The 15,074-nt window shown below is 42.9% G+C and overlaps 4 protein-coding genes across 7 annotated transcripts; 2 read left to right on the top strand and 2 right to left on the bottom strand.

Annotated features, from left to right (window-relative positions):
• The first annotated feature begins 1 nt into the window (after position 1).
• LOC115620025 (zinc transporter 9-like) lies at positions 2–2,774 on the top strand. 2 transcript variants are annotated; one of them, XM_030513133.1, is made up of 8 exons: positions 2–220; positions 274–1,214; positions 1,265–1,406; positions 1,467–1,873; positions 1,926–2,254; positions 2,310–2,384; positions 2,444–2,557; positions 2,619–2,774. In XM_030513133.1, exons 2-8 carry the CDS (start codon positions 281–283, stop codon positions 2,661–2,663), a joined length of 2,046 nt encoding a protein of 681 aa, XP_030368993.1. In that variant the 5' UTR covers positions 2–220; positions 274–280; the 3' UTR covers positions 2,664–2,774. The 2 variants fall into 2 exon arrangements, with proteins under 2 accessions (XP_030368993.1, XP_030369002.1); XM_030513142.1 differs by having other exon boundaries at positions 3–220; positions 1,280–1,406.
• A 910-nt stretch (positions 2,775–3,684) lies between these two features.
• On the top strand, positions 3,685–6,868 carry LOC115630186 (arylsulfatase B-like). Of its 2 annotated transcripts, XM_030526756.1 has the most exons (7): positions 3,685–3,834; positions 4,757–4,890; positions 4,948–5,107; positions 5,166–5,253; positions 5,335–5,729; positions 5,826–6,576; positions 6,638–6,868. In XM_030526756.1, exons 2-7 carry the CDS (start codon positions 4,762–4,764, stop codon positions 6,810–6,812), a joined length of 1,698 nt encoding a protein of 565 aa, XP_030382616.1. In that variant the 5' UTR covers positions 3,685–3,834; positions 4,757–4,761; the 3' UTR covers positions 6,813–6,868. The 2 variants fall into 2 exon arrangements, with proteins under 2 accessions (XP_030382616.1, XP_030382624.1); XM_030526764.1 differs by lacking the exons at positions 3,685–3,834; positions 4,757–4,890; positions 4,948–5,107 and having other exon boundaries at positions 5,164–5,253; positions 5,352–5,729.
• Positions 6,869–7,865: 997 nt separating this feature from the next.
• On the bottom strand, positions 7,866–10,240 carry LOC115634281 (pro-resilin-like). Of its 2 annotated transcripts, XM_030531915.1 has the most exons (5): positions 9,332–10,240; positions 8,900–9,034; positions 8,647–8,792; positions 8,067–8,487; positions 7,866–7,991 (listed from the first exon to the last, which is right to left on the bottom strand). In XM_030531915.1, the coding sequence occupies exons 1-5, from the start codon at positions 10,238–10,240 to the stop codon at positions 7,866–7,868; spliced, it is 1,737 nt and encodes a 578-aa protein (XP_030387775.1). The 2 variants fall into 2 exon arrangements, with proteins under 2 accessions (XP_030387775.1, XP_030387776.1); XM_030531916.1 differs by lacking the exon at positions 8,900–9,034.
• A 1,581-nt stretch (positions 10,241–11,821) lies between these two features.
• Positions 11,822–12,910, bottom strand: LOC115634633 (vitamin K epoxide reductase complex subunit 1-like). Its single transcript, XM_030532488.1, has 3 exons — positions 12,729–12,910; positions 12,098–12,210; positions 11,822–12,036 (listed from the first exon to the last, which is right to left on the bottom strand). Exons 1-3 carry the CDS (start codon positions 12,908–12,910, stop codon positions 11,822–11,824), a joined length of 510 nt encoding a protein of 169 aa, XP_030388348.1.
• Between the last annotated feature and the right edge of the window lie 2,164 nt (positions 12,911–15,074).

Raw genomic sequence — 15,074 nt, 5'->3', positions numbered from 1 at the left:
AAAAATATATCAAAATTTTAAGTGCTCTTTATTTTGGCAATCCATTAAAATAGCGAAAGCGAGTGCACTTCCACCGAAGGCAGACTTAAAATATAACAACGTGAGAAGGGCCCGCAAAAAGCAAAAGCAATACCACCTTGTGTATGACGTCTCTGCCCGTCTCCTGAAAGTGAAACCGAACACACAACTAATTTCTGAACGCCGCTGACGCGCGCGCCGTGTAAGTGGCCGTGACCCTGCACCCAAAGCAAAATAATTCTATGCTATTTTCAGAGGAGAGATGCTTTTACGGGGCGTGCAGCTGTTGCAGTGCAGACACATCAATTTCACCTGTGCCGCCCTAAAATTGATCCACCATGGCAGCATTTGTGGGCGTAGTCAATATAGGCAGGAGTACGCGTTACTCTGTAAACAGGCACAGAGTAGGCTAAGCGGTAGTGGTGCGCTTCTGCCTCTGCGGTGCAGAAGCACTGACAGCAGTGATTCAACAGACAAAGATCTGAACAAATTACATCTGAAAGTTGGAAAAGACAGCGCATCTAAAGAAGGTGACCTAACATTAGAAGTGGCCACAACATCCGCACCCGGCTTCACACAGACTAAGAACTTTGAGGTGAAAACCCCGAAAGGCATACTGACTATTACCACCACCATTGAGGACTCTAAGATCAATGAAATTGTATTTGAGAAGTCAGAACTTACCCCAATAGCGAAACTCAATGAGCCAGTTTTGGTTCCAGGCAACATAAATATAAATAACCCAACTAAGGTACAGGAAACATCAACAGATGGCGTTTTGTCGATGCCTCAAATTGCGCCTACTAGCACGCCGTCCCCGCTTCCACGTAAGGTTACACCGGGCAGTGTAGTAACGCCGGTAGAGGGAATGAATATGGCAGTGGTCAAGGCTCCGTTACCAGCAACGGCAGCTGCACCAACGCCAACGCCAAAACGACCGAGATTTGACTATCGTGCCTCGCTGGAGCGCAACTTTGTCACTCCCGCTCGGGCAATAAGCGATTTTATGCTAACTGCGGCGGACTTAGAATGTTTACCCAAGATTAAGCGACGCTCACCTTATGAACAGGAGCCGCCCATGACAGTTTTCTGGCGACGTGATGTCGAGTCGAAGGCGCTCGAAGTATGGGGTTCACGTGAGAATCTTCTTCGTGAGCGGCTGAAGCGCGAGGTGGAGCGTAAACAGCATCAGCAGAGTAAGTTGTCGAATCCTTGTGTCATTTCGGTTATAATTTGGATGCTTAAGAAATTGACTCTGCAGATTTGTTTACTGTTAAGCGACGCCTACGAGACTATCGGCGTGAAATGGGCTCTCGCACGACGGTAATGTTAGAAGATCGTAAGGGCCTTGAAAAATCCAGTCAAGTTGTAGCCACGGCCATAGCTATGTAAGTAACAAAGTGAAGTACTTTCCATTGCTTTTTATAAATTTGCTCGCTCTCCTACAGCAATGCGGCTAATCTGTTATTTAAGATCGGGGGCTGGCTCTACAGTGGATCGCACAGCATGTTTGCCGAGTGTATTCACTCTTTGGCAGATCTGATTAATCAGCTAATTCTTGCATTCGGTATATACAAATCGTCGCAACTACCAGACACGGATCATCCCTATGGTTATATGAACATGCGCTATGTATCCTCGCTTATTTCCGGAGTGGGCATTTTTTGCATGGGCTGCGGCCTGTCTGTTTACCATGGCATCGAGGGTATTCTAAATCCGGAGCCCATTACTGATCTCTTCTGGGTTTATTGCATTCTAATGGGTTCTCTCGTGTCGGAGGGTGCCACTCTTGTTGTGGCCATCAATGAGCTAAAACGATCGGCGCGCATACATAACGTGTCTTTCAGGGAATATGGTAAGAGTTGGACTTAGTGTGACTTGGCTACTACAGGTTTTTATAATTGTAGTGGTGTCTGGTAAAGATCCGTGTGTCAATGTGGTCCTTTGCGAGGATGCGGCGGCTGTTGTGGGTGTAATTATCGCCGGCAGCTGCATGGCTTTGAGTAGCTACACTGGCTCCCCGATCTTTGACGCTGCTGGTTCACTATTGATTGGTGGATTACTTGGCGCAGTAGCTTCATTCATTATCTATACGAATGCCAATGCATTGGTTGGTGTTTCGATATCCACCGAACGCTTAGAGAAGATCAATTCAGCTCTTGAGGCTGACGTAATGATTCGCGCGATATACGACGTAAAGGGCATTGATATAGGTAATGCTCGAGTGCGTTACAAGGTAAGTTGCGAAAATATACTTCATAGATCATTTAACTTTTAATAATTCCTTGCAGGCCGAGCTGGACTTCGACGGACGAGAGCTAACGCGATCGTATCTGGACAAGCAAGATCTGAATAAGTTACTGGCGGTAAAATTCTATTTTATAAATCTAGCAAGAAAACATAAATCAATTTTCGTTTTTAACAGGTTGTCCGGTCTTTCAAAAATGTTGAGGAGCTGGAGGCATTTTTACTTGATCAGGGGGAAAATATTGTGGATCTGATGGGTGGCGAAATTGATCGCATAGAAATGAATCTGCGCGTAAGTAAACCGGACTTCCAACTCACACAGAAAAATATTGAAATTCCCATATTTCTTCTAGACGCATTTCCCCGAAATACGACACGTTGATTTGGAAATTCTCTAAGTCTGGCTTCTAGAGCGGTTGTGGTGTTTTCCAAAATTGGCAAAAATCTTTCCTCTGTATAGCTGCTATTTATTTTTTTTAAATCATATGTGCTGCTCTTTTAGTTCTTAAGTATTGAAAGTGTTTTTGTTGTCTGGCTGTTTTTTTTAAGTGGGCAAATGAAAATCTTAAATAATTACGTTTAAAATATAGTTGAATTACTGTTATACCAACGTAGGGAGTGTCTATAATTAAAATACACGATAAATGCAGAAACTTATTTGACTTTTTAAAATTTATTTTTGAATGTATTGTCGTCGTGACCACATGAGAAGAGGGTCAAGTCGAAAGAAAGCATATGGTAGTTATAACAGACAAAGAGAAGACGCATTATCAACTTAGCTTGAAACGTGATACTGTTTGGTGTACCTGAGTCTATAATGAAAAAAAGATATAGTGTTTCTGCCAAAAATGAGACAATTTTGGTGAATATTTTTTGCCTAAGATAATGTCTGATATAAATTAATAGATCTATCTGCTTTATATGTTTAAAATTATCATTATGCAGAACTATACAATAAATCGAAGCAATAGCTAAGATTGCCTGGTTTAACTTTCAAATTTATCACTTGTTTAGTTTTAATGGTAAACTTTCATTTCACAAAGAGCATTACAAGTTCGTTAATTATTTCACATTTAAACTAATTTGCATAATTGCAAGCGCATGCTTTTTTTGGCCTCTGCATCAGTGCCAAGTCAATTTGTTTATTTCATTTTGTTTACATTGCATTCGCTGTGCATATTGATACGGCTGTTATTAACAGAGACCCGTTAACAGTTGCTTTGCTTTCACTGTAGCGTTGACGCAGGCGCGATCTATTTCGTTTTGGTGCGGTCAGTCTCGTTTTGAGCGCGTCCTAAAGCGGTTTGTGGCTTGTAAAATAAAAATTAAAAAAACGAAAGTGTACCACATATGTAAAATATTTTAAATTTTTGCATATTTTTTCCTGAATACAGTGTTTAAAATTTTATTTAAATAATTAATGACCATGAATTAAAGAGCATTTACTAACGGCTATTATTTGTTTATGTTGTACAACAATACCAATAAGAGCATTTCTGTTGGGCACTTACACCCGTATGTGCCTACCTAAAACATAAACAAACAAAGAGACACTGGATTGACTGAGTGGTGAGTCAAATTATGAACTTAACCCAATTGGAAACCAGCATCAAAATAATTTTCAAGCAAAGCAAAACAAATGCAACTTTTGTTTGTGTATAATTTGCATAAGTTTTTGGCACATTAACGATAGTCCCGTTTAAATATGCATAATGAAAAGTTCAACAAACCTCGCCCTCATAATTTATGCTAATTGAGTAACGACGCGACGCGAATTAATTTGAAGCGTGACGCGCAGGTTTGAAAAGTCTGGCATACGGGGCGCATAAGTATTGTGAGAGAAGCCAAAAGCGTTGTTTATTGTTATGGCAAGCTGATAAGAAGAAAGAAATTGATGTAGTAGCCGAATAAAATCAATTTGTAGCTAAGAAATTTAATTGTATTATGCAATGAGCCAGTGTCAGCATCTTCTTTATTATTTAAATATAAAAGACACTGAAACCCCAACGCGCTGTTGTTCAGAATTTTCAACAACATTTAACACCTGGGGTCAATGTTGAGTGCTGAATCAGTTAAATAAGTAAGCTTAAAAGTGAATCGGCACATTTTTGTTTGATTTTTAAATGGACTGTAATGGAAATCAATGTCATTTGGGGCTCGGCGCATATTCAAAAGGTAATGAGCAATCAATTGCTCAGTTCGAACGAGGCGGCAATATCACTGCATTTCAATGTATTAAAGCTTTGCGCAAAGCATTCTCAAACTCAAGCATAAAAGTTTTTTTCAAAATAGTATCTATGCACAGATGTCAGTGTATATTTGCTCTGTTCATGCTATTCCGTTTTAAATATTTTACGTAAAATTTGTGAAATTAAAATTTTGTAGGTAGGTCTGTAAATTAAAGTATAGTAAGGTACAGATATATGTATGTACGAGTACACAATAGGAATCACATTCTTCAATATTTAAAATCATAAATAACTTTTTTCAGAAAATATGCACAATACAAGTATTAGCCATATTCTACGACAGGTATGGATTGGTAGCCTGTTGTTTATGAGCTCGTCTGCAAGCAATCATAAGCAGACGCCACCACACATCATCTTTATATTGGCAGATGATCTGGTATGCTGATCAATTGAGTGCATACATTAATCATATTAAATATTCAAAAATTTTAAGGGTTTCAACGATGTTGGCTTTCACGGTTCCGCTCAAATACCTACCCCAAATATAGACGCCTTAGCATATTCTGGTCTGATACTAAATCAATATTATGTGAATCCCATTTGTACACCGTCACGGTCTGCACTCATGACCGGAAAATATCCTATACATACGGGTGAAATTGCGTTCCTGGAATGTGTTACAGGTTTGATAGTTTGTAATTTCGTTGGCAGGAATGCAGCATACGGTTCTTTATGGCGCGGAGCCGCGTGGCTTGCCACTGAAGGAGAAAATACTTCCACAATATCTCAATGATTTGGGGTATGTCCTTGGTGTACATTTTTTTTTTTTTTTTTGATTTCAAACACAGCTCTTGATTTCTTATAACGCACGATTATTCAGTTACGTTTCTCATATAGTGGGAAAATGGCATTTGGGTCACTACAAACGAATATACACACCACTTTTTCGGGGCTTTAAAAGCCATGTGGGCTATTGGACGGGTCATCATGACTATTTCGACCACATCGCCGTAGAGCACAATATGTGGGGATTGGATATGCGTAAAGGACTTGCAGTGGCATATGACATGCATGGAAAATACACTACGGATTTAGTGACGGAGCGATCGCTAAAGGTTATTGCCGAGCACAATGCCACGGATAAGGGACCACTTTTTCTTTACGTAGCTCATGCAGCCGCTCACTCTGGTAATCCGTACAATCCGCTGCCCGTCAGCGATGATTCTGTGATCAAAATGGGGCACATTCCCCACTATAAGCGCCGGAGGTATGCAGGTAAGGATTCGGATGCTTTTCGCATTGTATGTTATCAGCACATCATTACCAAATGGAATCGTTAATTGATAAAATTAATTTCCATATCGGCCACAGCCATCGTTTCCAAGCTTGACGAGTCTGTCGGGAAGATTGTGCAGCAATTGGAGCATTACAATATGCTAAAGAATTCGCTGATCGTGTTTAGCACGGACAATGGTGGACCCGCCGAGGGCTTTAATGAAAACTTTGCCTCGAACTATCCGCTGCGAGGCGTGAAGAATACACTTTGGGAGGGTGGAGTAAGAGGGGCTGCCCTGCTATGGTCTCCGCTCCTACGCAAAAGTCAGCGCGTTGCGAATCAGAACATGCACATTGTGGACTGGCTGCCCACGCTAATTGAAGCAGCAGGCGGGAAGATGGCTTTAGACAATCTCACCTCAACCAACTTGGACGGTCAGAGCATTTGGCAGGCATTGAGCAACGATGAACCCTCGCCTCGCAAGAGTGTACTGCACAATATCGATGACATCTGGGGTAGTGCAGCTTTGACCGTTGGTGAGTGGAAACTGATGCGTGGCACCAACTACAAGGGCGCCTGGGATGGTTGGTATGGACCAGCAGGCGAACGCAGTCCTAAACATTACGATTGGCAACACGTGGCCAAAAGTCAAGCGGGAAAAGCACTTAAAGCAATCAAGATGTTTCCAAGTCAAGCCGAGCAGCAGAGATTACGGGCCGGCGCAACTGTAAATTGTAATTTGAATAAGACTTACGTGCAGCAGGGCACGGAATGCAAACCGCTTTTGGCGCCCTGCCTGTTCAATGTACGCGACGACCCGTGCGAGTATTACAATCTGGCAGGACAGTAAGTAAAAGGTGTAGTTGTATTTGTGCTGGATAGGACACTAAGACGATCCATTTTGCAGATATCCCGATGTTTTGAAATCATTACAAGCTGAGCTTGCGCATTTTAATGCAACTGCTGTGCCGCCCACCAACAAGCCAGACGATCCACGTGGAGCACCAAGACATTGGAATTATACGTGGACCAATTTTGGAGACTCAGATATTCATTATAACGATGTTGTAAGATTGATTTGAAAAGGATTATGAAGAATCCCACGTGAAAGAAGTAAAAGCCAAATAGTTGTGAATAATGTATTTGTATCCTGTATCCGAATGGTAAGAGGCTATATTAGGTATGAAACAGGCACACAGAAGTATCTCCGATTCCATATATGTACTCTGCACTACTTTAAAATGTTCTCTTGTTTTATTATGGAAAGTAGATAATTGGGTTTCAATTCAATCCGAAATTTATTGTCTGGATATTGTATTAATAGGGCTTAGATTCAAGATGCATTCATTTATACTATTAAGATATTAATATACCTACCTTGAGAAGTAAAAAAAGCGTTTTACGAATCAAATTTAGAGGCCTACAAAGAAACCGATTAGAACTAATTTCTAAATTTCAACATTTCATTACAGCTAACAGTATTAGTTGATTGGCAATGCTGCTTATTTTATAAATAAATTAGGTTTCGAGAACTGAACTGTAAGCTGAAGACAGGGAATATAATAAAGGATTGTACGATTTAAAGCGATCGCTCCTAATTTTTGACTTGTCTTTCCCAAGGGCACGGCATATCTTTAAAACAACATTCAAAAAAGGATACAAGAACAAGAGCAGTGTGTCGAAAACGGCACTTATTCAGAGAAATGTTATAGCAGCCGGCCTTTTTTTTAAAGCTTGCCACGAATAATCCATCATCCATCGAAATAAATCATATGACTTACAAAATATATTTTGTTTTATTACTTGTATTCATTATCTATTCTTATTCAAGAAAAGGTACATCATTCGTTCTTCTTTTTTTTGTTTGCTAAGCAAAGATTTTCGCAGTTGCATTTACAACAAGGTGGACTTATGCTAGGAGTGCTGGAAAAGTTATGTTGGCAGGTAGAATGTAATAGAGACAATGAGCGAAAAAATGACAGAAAGCTTTTCATAGCAGGCCTGTATTATTCACGGCAGCCAGTTTTTAGATATTCAAAGTCTTAATAATTAGGTATTGCTACTAAGTACGTCTTAAAAAGTCTCGTCTAAGTGTGTCTAGCTAGTGTGTCAATATCTGTGTTCTCTGAGAGGCCCTAGTATCTATAGCCGCTTCCATCATTATCGCCATTTTGACCGCCGGGCCCAAAGCCGTTACCATTGCGTCCTGAGCCAGGTCTGCCACTAGAGTAGCCCTGACCATCAGTATTGTCCTGTCCAACCTCGCGACCCCCTATGAAAACTCGACCGTTGCCGTTACCAGAAGATCCGCCAGAACTACCGCCACCCTGACCTACACCGCCGCCGCCATTTCCAGGACGACCGCTGGAGTAGCCATTTTGGCCAAGATCCTGTCCACCTGGACGACCATTTGAGTAGCCATTTTGGCCAAGATCTTGTCCACCAGGGCGCCCACCTGAGTAGCCATTTTGGCCAAGTTCTTGTCCACCTGGGCGGCCACCTGAGTATCCATTTTGGCCCAGATCCTGCCCACCAGGACGTCCACCTGAGTATCCATTTTGGCCCAGATCCTGCCCACCTGGGCGGCCACCAGAGTATCCATTTTGGCCCGCATCCTGCCCACCAGGGCGTCCACTTGAGTAGCCATTTTGGCCCAGATCCTGCCCACCAGGGCGTCCACTTGAGTAGCCATTTTGGCCTAGATCCTGTCCACCAGGGCGTCCATTAGAATAGCCATTTCGTCCCAGATCCTGACCACTTGGACGTCCATTGGAATAACCATTCTGACCGAGGTCCTGGCCACCTGGGCGCCGATTTGAGTAACCGCCATTCTGGCCACCAGAGCCCTGTCCCCCAACTTGACGGCCACCAATGAATACACCACCGTCCCCGCCAGGACCTCCTTGCGATCCTAACTCATCTCCACCCGGGCGTCCACTAGAGTAGCCATCAGCACCTAGAGTCTGGCCACCAGCACCGCCAAGACCACCATCTCCATTGCCTTCACCCTCGTAGCGTATCTGTGGTCGGTATCCTTGCTGATCGGCTTCGTACTCAACAATCTGAAAATTAATATAAGAATGAGTTTCTTGAAATAACAAATACTGAGGTCACTGTTGACCGATGAAATTCTCCCCGTCCTCTTTGGAAGCTAGACAAACGCGCTTACTTGCTTCCTTCCATCGGGCAACAGCACATTGTACTGGCCGGTGGTGAAGTCACCATCGCGCATCTCTGAATGCCCGAACGACAGCCTACTTGGAGCATCCTCAACTTGGTAATTAAATTCGTATTTAGCTGGTTCCTACGAAATAGCGGAGAGAGCGTAGAGAAGAAGAATAGAAATATTTCAAGATAGAGTTTTGAGGGTGAGTTATAGAAAGGAATCGAAAGCGAGATTCGGAGCAGTGCAAGAGAGCAAAAATATGGGTTTTTGGTGCGTGCAACTAGGCGCTGTGCATCGTGGCATTTTTGTTTTCAAATTTTACTAGCTACCAAGCGGCGTGTGGCATGCGAGCTCTGAATGAGCTGCTGTTTTTGTTGTTGTTCTTGTGGTGGAAGGAGCCAAGTAAGAACCCAACCCAAGTTAATTTTTACTTACATTACTATCGTAATCAGAACCGCTGCCGCCAGAAGCGGGTGGACCATAAGAGTCTGAAGGACGACCGTTTGATGGACGTCCACCACCCTGTCCGATACCTTGTTCAGGAGCACCATAGTTGCTCGACGGACGTCCTGCACTGCCACCATTTCGTCCATTAGGGGCCCCATATGTGTCCGAGGGTCTGGTACCAAGTCCACCCTGTCCGATGCCTTGTTCGGGGGTACCATAACTGGTCGAAGGACGTCCAGCTCCGGCTCCACCTCCATTCCGGCCATTAGGAGCTCCATAAGTATCCGAAGGTCTACCACCAGGTCCACCTTGTCCCAAACCCTGTTCAGGTGCTCCATAACTGCTCGAAGGACGTCCGGCTCCAGCGCCATTACGACCACCGGGGGCTCCATATGTCTCAGAAGGTCTGCCAGCAACTCCACCCTGCCCGATACCTTGTTCAGGAGCACCATAACTGCTCGATGGACGTCCTGCACCGCCACCATTTCGGCCATTAGGTGCTCCGTAAGTATCCGAGGGTCTGCCACCAACTCCACCTTGCCCAAGACTCTGTTCAGGAGCACCATAGCTGCTTGAAGGACGTCCGGCTCCTCCGCCATTTCGGGCATTAGGAGCCCCGTAAGTATCCGAAGGTCTGCCACCCAAACCACCCTGTCCTTGTCCAGGTGCTCCGTAGCTGCTTGAAGGACGACCTAGACTGCTGCCGCCGCCTCCATTTTGCCCATTGGGTGGCCCATACGCATCCGAAGGTCTGCCGCCAATGCCGCCTTGACTCTGGCCTTGTCCCGGTGCACCATAGCTATCGGAGGGCGTAGGTGGTAAATAGGTATTAACCGGAGGCTCGGGGCGTGCTAGTACCGCCGCCACCAACAGCGTTAGGCCGAATAACTTAAGCATATTCCACGGGCGTTTTGCTGCTTTGCCACTTGCGCTTTGATCTTGATGCTTCGTTAGCGCCCCAGACTAACGCCGAATTCTGACTGATCTCGAATAGCAAGCACAACACGTATTTATATAAAACGCTTGTCTTGCTCCCATATCGAAACTGAAAGTTTAGGATGTACTTACATACATACACACATGCACACATGTTATGAGCTTGTGTTGCTCAGCTCATCTGTGCTGGTGGGGGCGGCGGTGTTGTTGGTGGTCGTGGTGGTGGTGGCGGTGGCGTCGACGTCATCTTGATACGTGTGGCAACCACAGCGACCAGCTGCCACATATGATCATCTTTGAAGCTTTTGTGTGTGTGTGTGTGTGTGTGTTGTTTTTGTTGTTCTATTGTCAGTGCCCCGCCACCGCCGCCTGCCAAAAAATCTCAATCAACATGGTGCTCTGGCTTAGATCGTCAACGATCGTGGCTGTCATCGTCGTCGTCGTCGTCGTTGTTGTCGGCGGCACCGTTGTCGTTGCCGTTGTCGTTGCCGTTGTCATTGTCGGGTGAGCGCACGTGAAGGCAGCTCCAGCACTAATATTGTTGCTGTTTCAGTGGTTGCCACGCGCATGCGCAGACTGATTTGCCTTCTTTGGGTGAACATCTTCAGCGTGCGGCGAGTGATTGTGACGGCCCGTTTGGAGCTGTTTGTTGTTTACTGACGTTGGCGCAAAGTAGTCTACTCGGTCGCGCAGTGAATGCCTGTGTGTGTTGCCTTGTGCTCTAACTCTGCCTGAAAGGGGGGCTCTATGAAGAGCCAAAAAAAAAAAAAAAAAAAATGCAGCTTGCGTTTTGTTTGCGTTGTCAAAATTGAAGAAGATCGTGCCCATGGCGACCCCGATTGAGAGTGTTGCATATATGTATATATATATAGTTATGTATCGGATGGGAGCACATTTTAAATGCACCTTTGGGCGAGAGCATAGACAAAAGTTTCCAATTGAAATGTGGTATTTATTATACCTAATTTCTACCCTAAATGCGTTCAAATACGAGTACATCTACATAAATGAAGCTACGGAATTAAGTATCACATCTAGAATCGAATTAACCATCAAAGTTTTAATTTAATAAAACCTACTGTGTTTTTCTTTTCGACGCTCTGCTTTGAGGCCTACACGGATTTGTAGTTTATAGCAAATTAATTGATCCATTGTTCGCCCTGAACGCCCTCCTCAAGGGAGCTTCGACTTCCCACACACATATGCATGAGCTTACTATATAGAAAATTAATTGCCTGACTACGTGAAACATCAGCCGTCGTTGATTCGGCAGCAGTTTTAAAGACGTGCCATGCACAGAGTGCAGTAGAAATAAAACAGGGTCAAAAGTGAACGATTTTGTTTAATTTGTTGCGACGATCCATGCCTGCCATGGAGGCACATTAGTTGGCAGCCAGGTAGCACGTTTGCAGCTTAACCCCACTCGTTGACCCACATAAAAAATATGCGTTGACAAATTCGCAACTGTTCACTAACAAGTGAATATATTTTATATTTCTTTGCATATTTTACAATTAGTTAAGACACGAATTTCACTCTCGGTTAGTTGCCCACTGGAGCCTTGGCGGCATACAAACGCTTGTAACGTCCGCGCACCTCGAGGAAGAGTGCTGTGTGCAGCACATAGATGAGCAAACAAACCACACAACATTCGCACAACACAAATAGCAAGAGGCCGCCCAGATAGACGCACAGTAGTAGAGTGACAAAGGCAGCCATAAGTTGGAAAATGCAAAGCCATCGGTTCTCATAGAATGCTGTAGAATAAATAAACTCATTGATATATGCCTAAATTCTATGGGACCATATGAAACGCACAAGAAACGAAGAGCAACGAGTAGAATACAATGCCTATGATACCATTCGGGGGATTCAGATATGTAGATGACGCACCAAAAATTAGTTGAGTAAGTCCAAACCCACGTCCATAGCTGCAGAAGATAAGACAGAGTAAGTTATATAATATTTAATTTAAAATATTTAAAAAGAAAACAAAATAGTACCATTAGTTTTGGGTTAGCCAGATCTTGGCAACACATCATAACGCCACAATAAACACGATAATTATATCATGACAGGTTTTTCCATATCTAATGTTCACCAAACAATAAGTAAATGCGAATCGGATGCTAAGGCAAGTGTTCCCGACTATTTGCATACATATTGTATGTTTTTTCAACTTTAAAAATTCCGAATCGAGAAGCTGTTCTATTTTTGAGACACATGTGTGTGTATGTATGTATGTATGTGCAAAGATGGAGTTGAAGCGGAAACTTGTACTCCCCGAATTTTGAAAAATAAGCAACAAGGTCACTATAAACATTTTATGGCTTATTAAAATATAAAAACCTTAAACTTACGAGTTTTAAAGAATTAATACTCAAAGGAAATACAATAATATTGAAACGTGCATTTTTGCGAGCTAAACATTCAGCAATTGGCTACTCACTCGGATTTGAAAACAGCAGTACAGCTCACTTTTTCGGCCAAATCACACATGGCCGTGTAGTTGGCATCTCTATCCAGTTGTAACTTAACGTACATCGAATAGATGGAAATAAGTAGACCCGTAATGCAGAGCATACGCAGGCGGGAACCAGATACGAACGTAGGGATGTCCTCTCCTTTCATTTTGCGACTGTCCGTGGAAACGGCTGCACGGAAAATGAGCCCGCCTTCAGGAAAAAATAACTACCGCGCCTAGAGTTGCCAACTAACATATTTATCCATCAGGAATCAGTTGTGCGCCTCAGTTTTTTTTTTTTTTTAATATTTTTTCTCAGTTCGCTGATAACCCTTATTTTGGCAGCTGCGCAGTCAGGACCAAATGTAAAGGTCCTTCGGTGCCGCCCCAAACTATGCGTGCTATTTATGGTTGCATACATTTTCCGCTCTTCAAATTAAATTCGTTCTGACACAACAGCAACAGGTAATAAAGTTGTTGATGTTCCTAACTAGCGGGTGTGTGGGCGTATGTATGGGTCGTAAATAGCAGATAAGTTCAGGGGTCGAGAGGGAGAGAACACATCTTTAAGCTATAAAAATGCAACCGAGTTTTGTGGAAAAGGTGGAAAAGTAAGGCAGCCGGAATACCGAAAAACAGATCTAACTTTAAAAATATATAAGTAATATGGTCTCAGAGATCCAACTTATTTGATCTCTCAAATTGCTGCCACGAATATCGAATATTGTAAGGTACAACGGTATTGGAATTCAATTTCAGATTGAGAATGTCAGATCTAATGGTGTGGCATCAATCGCGGATCGCGAATGGTGGCCATGGATAACCAGTGAAGTGAGCAAAAAATAAGTGTGGCAGAACAACTTATACTATATAGTATGGTCCAGTCGATCATAACTGATTAGTTAGTTTTATAAATATTTTGATTCGGCACGGTCTTAAAATTCATGAGTAAACAAAAACCTTTTCATAGTAAGAAAAGATTGAGGCTCAGTGTAAGTATGTTACAACCCATTTATGTACAATGCACTAAAATAGCTGACATGCTTAGTTTTATAATGGACGTGGTAGAAAGACATTGAAATTCTTGTTTATCACTGTTTCAACAACATATGCCAGCGGCGTGGCTGAGCCAAATATTGTACTCGTATACTCTTTCTGTGTAAAAGATTTCAGTTCAAAGTGATCCGATTTACACCTTTGTTGACACATTATGCAAAGCAATTCTCACACAAAACAAATGATGCATATATGGATAACGAAACACTCAATTTTCAGTTACGCTTCAATGCCTGCATTTCAAATGAGCCACAAATATCTCACAATTGGCGCATCTTGTTGCAGCTTTTATTTTATTTTAATTTTTTGTATTCTTTAGCCGCCAACTCGTGCTACAACGGCCTGAATGCAGCATGTTTAGCCAACAAGTTGATACGCTTGTGCATGTCCATGTCCCTTTTTAATTTATAGCATCACGAATCTGAAAATATTTATGTGTTGCATGAAGCCAAACAAACATAGGCTTTAGCGTTAATATAAATTTAAGGAAAACTTGCGGTAATTTTTGGCACGGACTTTAAAAGTGACAAGCGCATGTTTTTAAAACCAATTTTCGAAAATTGCAAAGATGTCTAATCGGCCTTTGAATATGTAACTTAAAATTAAATTTGCAGCTTATTTCCTACATAAGGTAATACAAAAATAAATAAAAAAAGGCAATACAGCTTGCAGCAAAAGTGAAGTGATAAATAAATGTGCAACCTTGGGCCACACTGCAGTGGCAGCATCTACGAGTAAAACGCGACACAGTTTGGAGGCAAACCCTTCGCTTCTGTCGCTTTGAATTATTAGCGCTTCATTGGGCCGACATAATGCGTTGACGGCCGATTTGGCAAAATGGAGCATGCTGATTTGAACGCGATTTCAATATTCAAATGGCTCTAGAAGTTTACTGAACTTTACACTTCAACTTGAGGAGTCGTAGATATGTCGCATCGTCATTGACGCAAATTTGTTGTGAGCTGCGTTTAGAAGGGCTAATGCTAATGCTACCAAGTGGCAGTCACAGCTGCGCCAAAACTCAAATCAAAATGATTTTTGAGCAGCTTGTCAAGCTCGAAGCGGTTTGCTGAAGTGCACTGCGCACGCGCGGTCGCAAAGTGCCGTTGAGATGCTGCAACGTGCGCCGCCGCCACAGATCCGTGTTCAAAAAGCGCCTCAAGTGCAGCTGGCGACGCTTGATGATGAAGCTCTGATGATTGTGTGGCATGTTGAAGGTAATGCGACTGTGCCTTTTGTTGTTGTCACCGTTGTTGCACGTGTTTGCACTGCGGG

This window comes from Scaptodrosophila lebanonensis, unplaced genomic scaffold, assembly GCF_003285725.1.
Source record: "Scaptodrosophila lebanonensis strain 11010-0011.00,11010-0021.00 unplaced genomic scaffold, SlebRS2 tig00000001-arrow-pilon, whole genome shotgun sequence".
Classification (NCBI taxonomy): domain Eukaryota; kingdom Metazoa; phylum Arthropoda; class Insecta; order Diptera; family Drosophilidae; genus Scaptodrosophila; species Scaptodrosophila lebanonensis.
The sequence above is the reverse complement of the archived record's forward strand: the minus strand, read 5'-3'. Positions and strand labels throughout refer to the sequence as shown.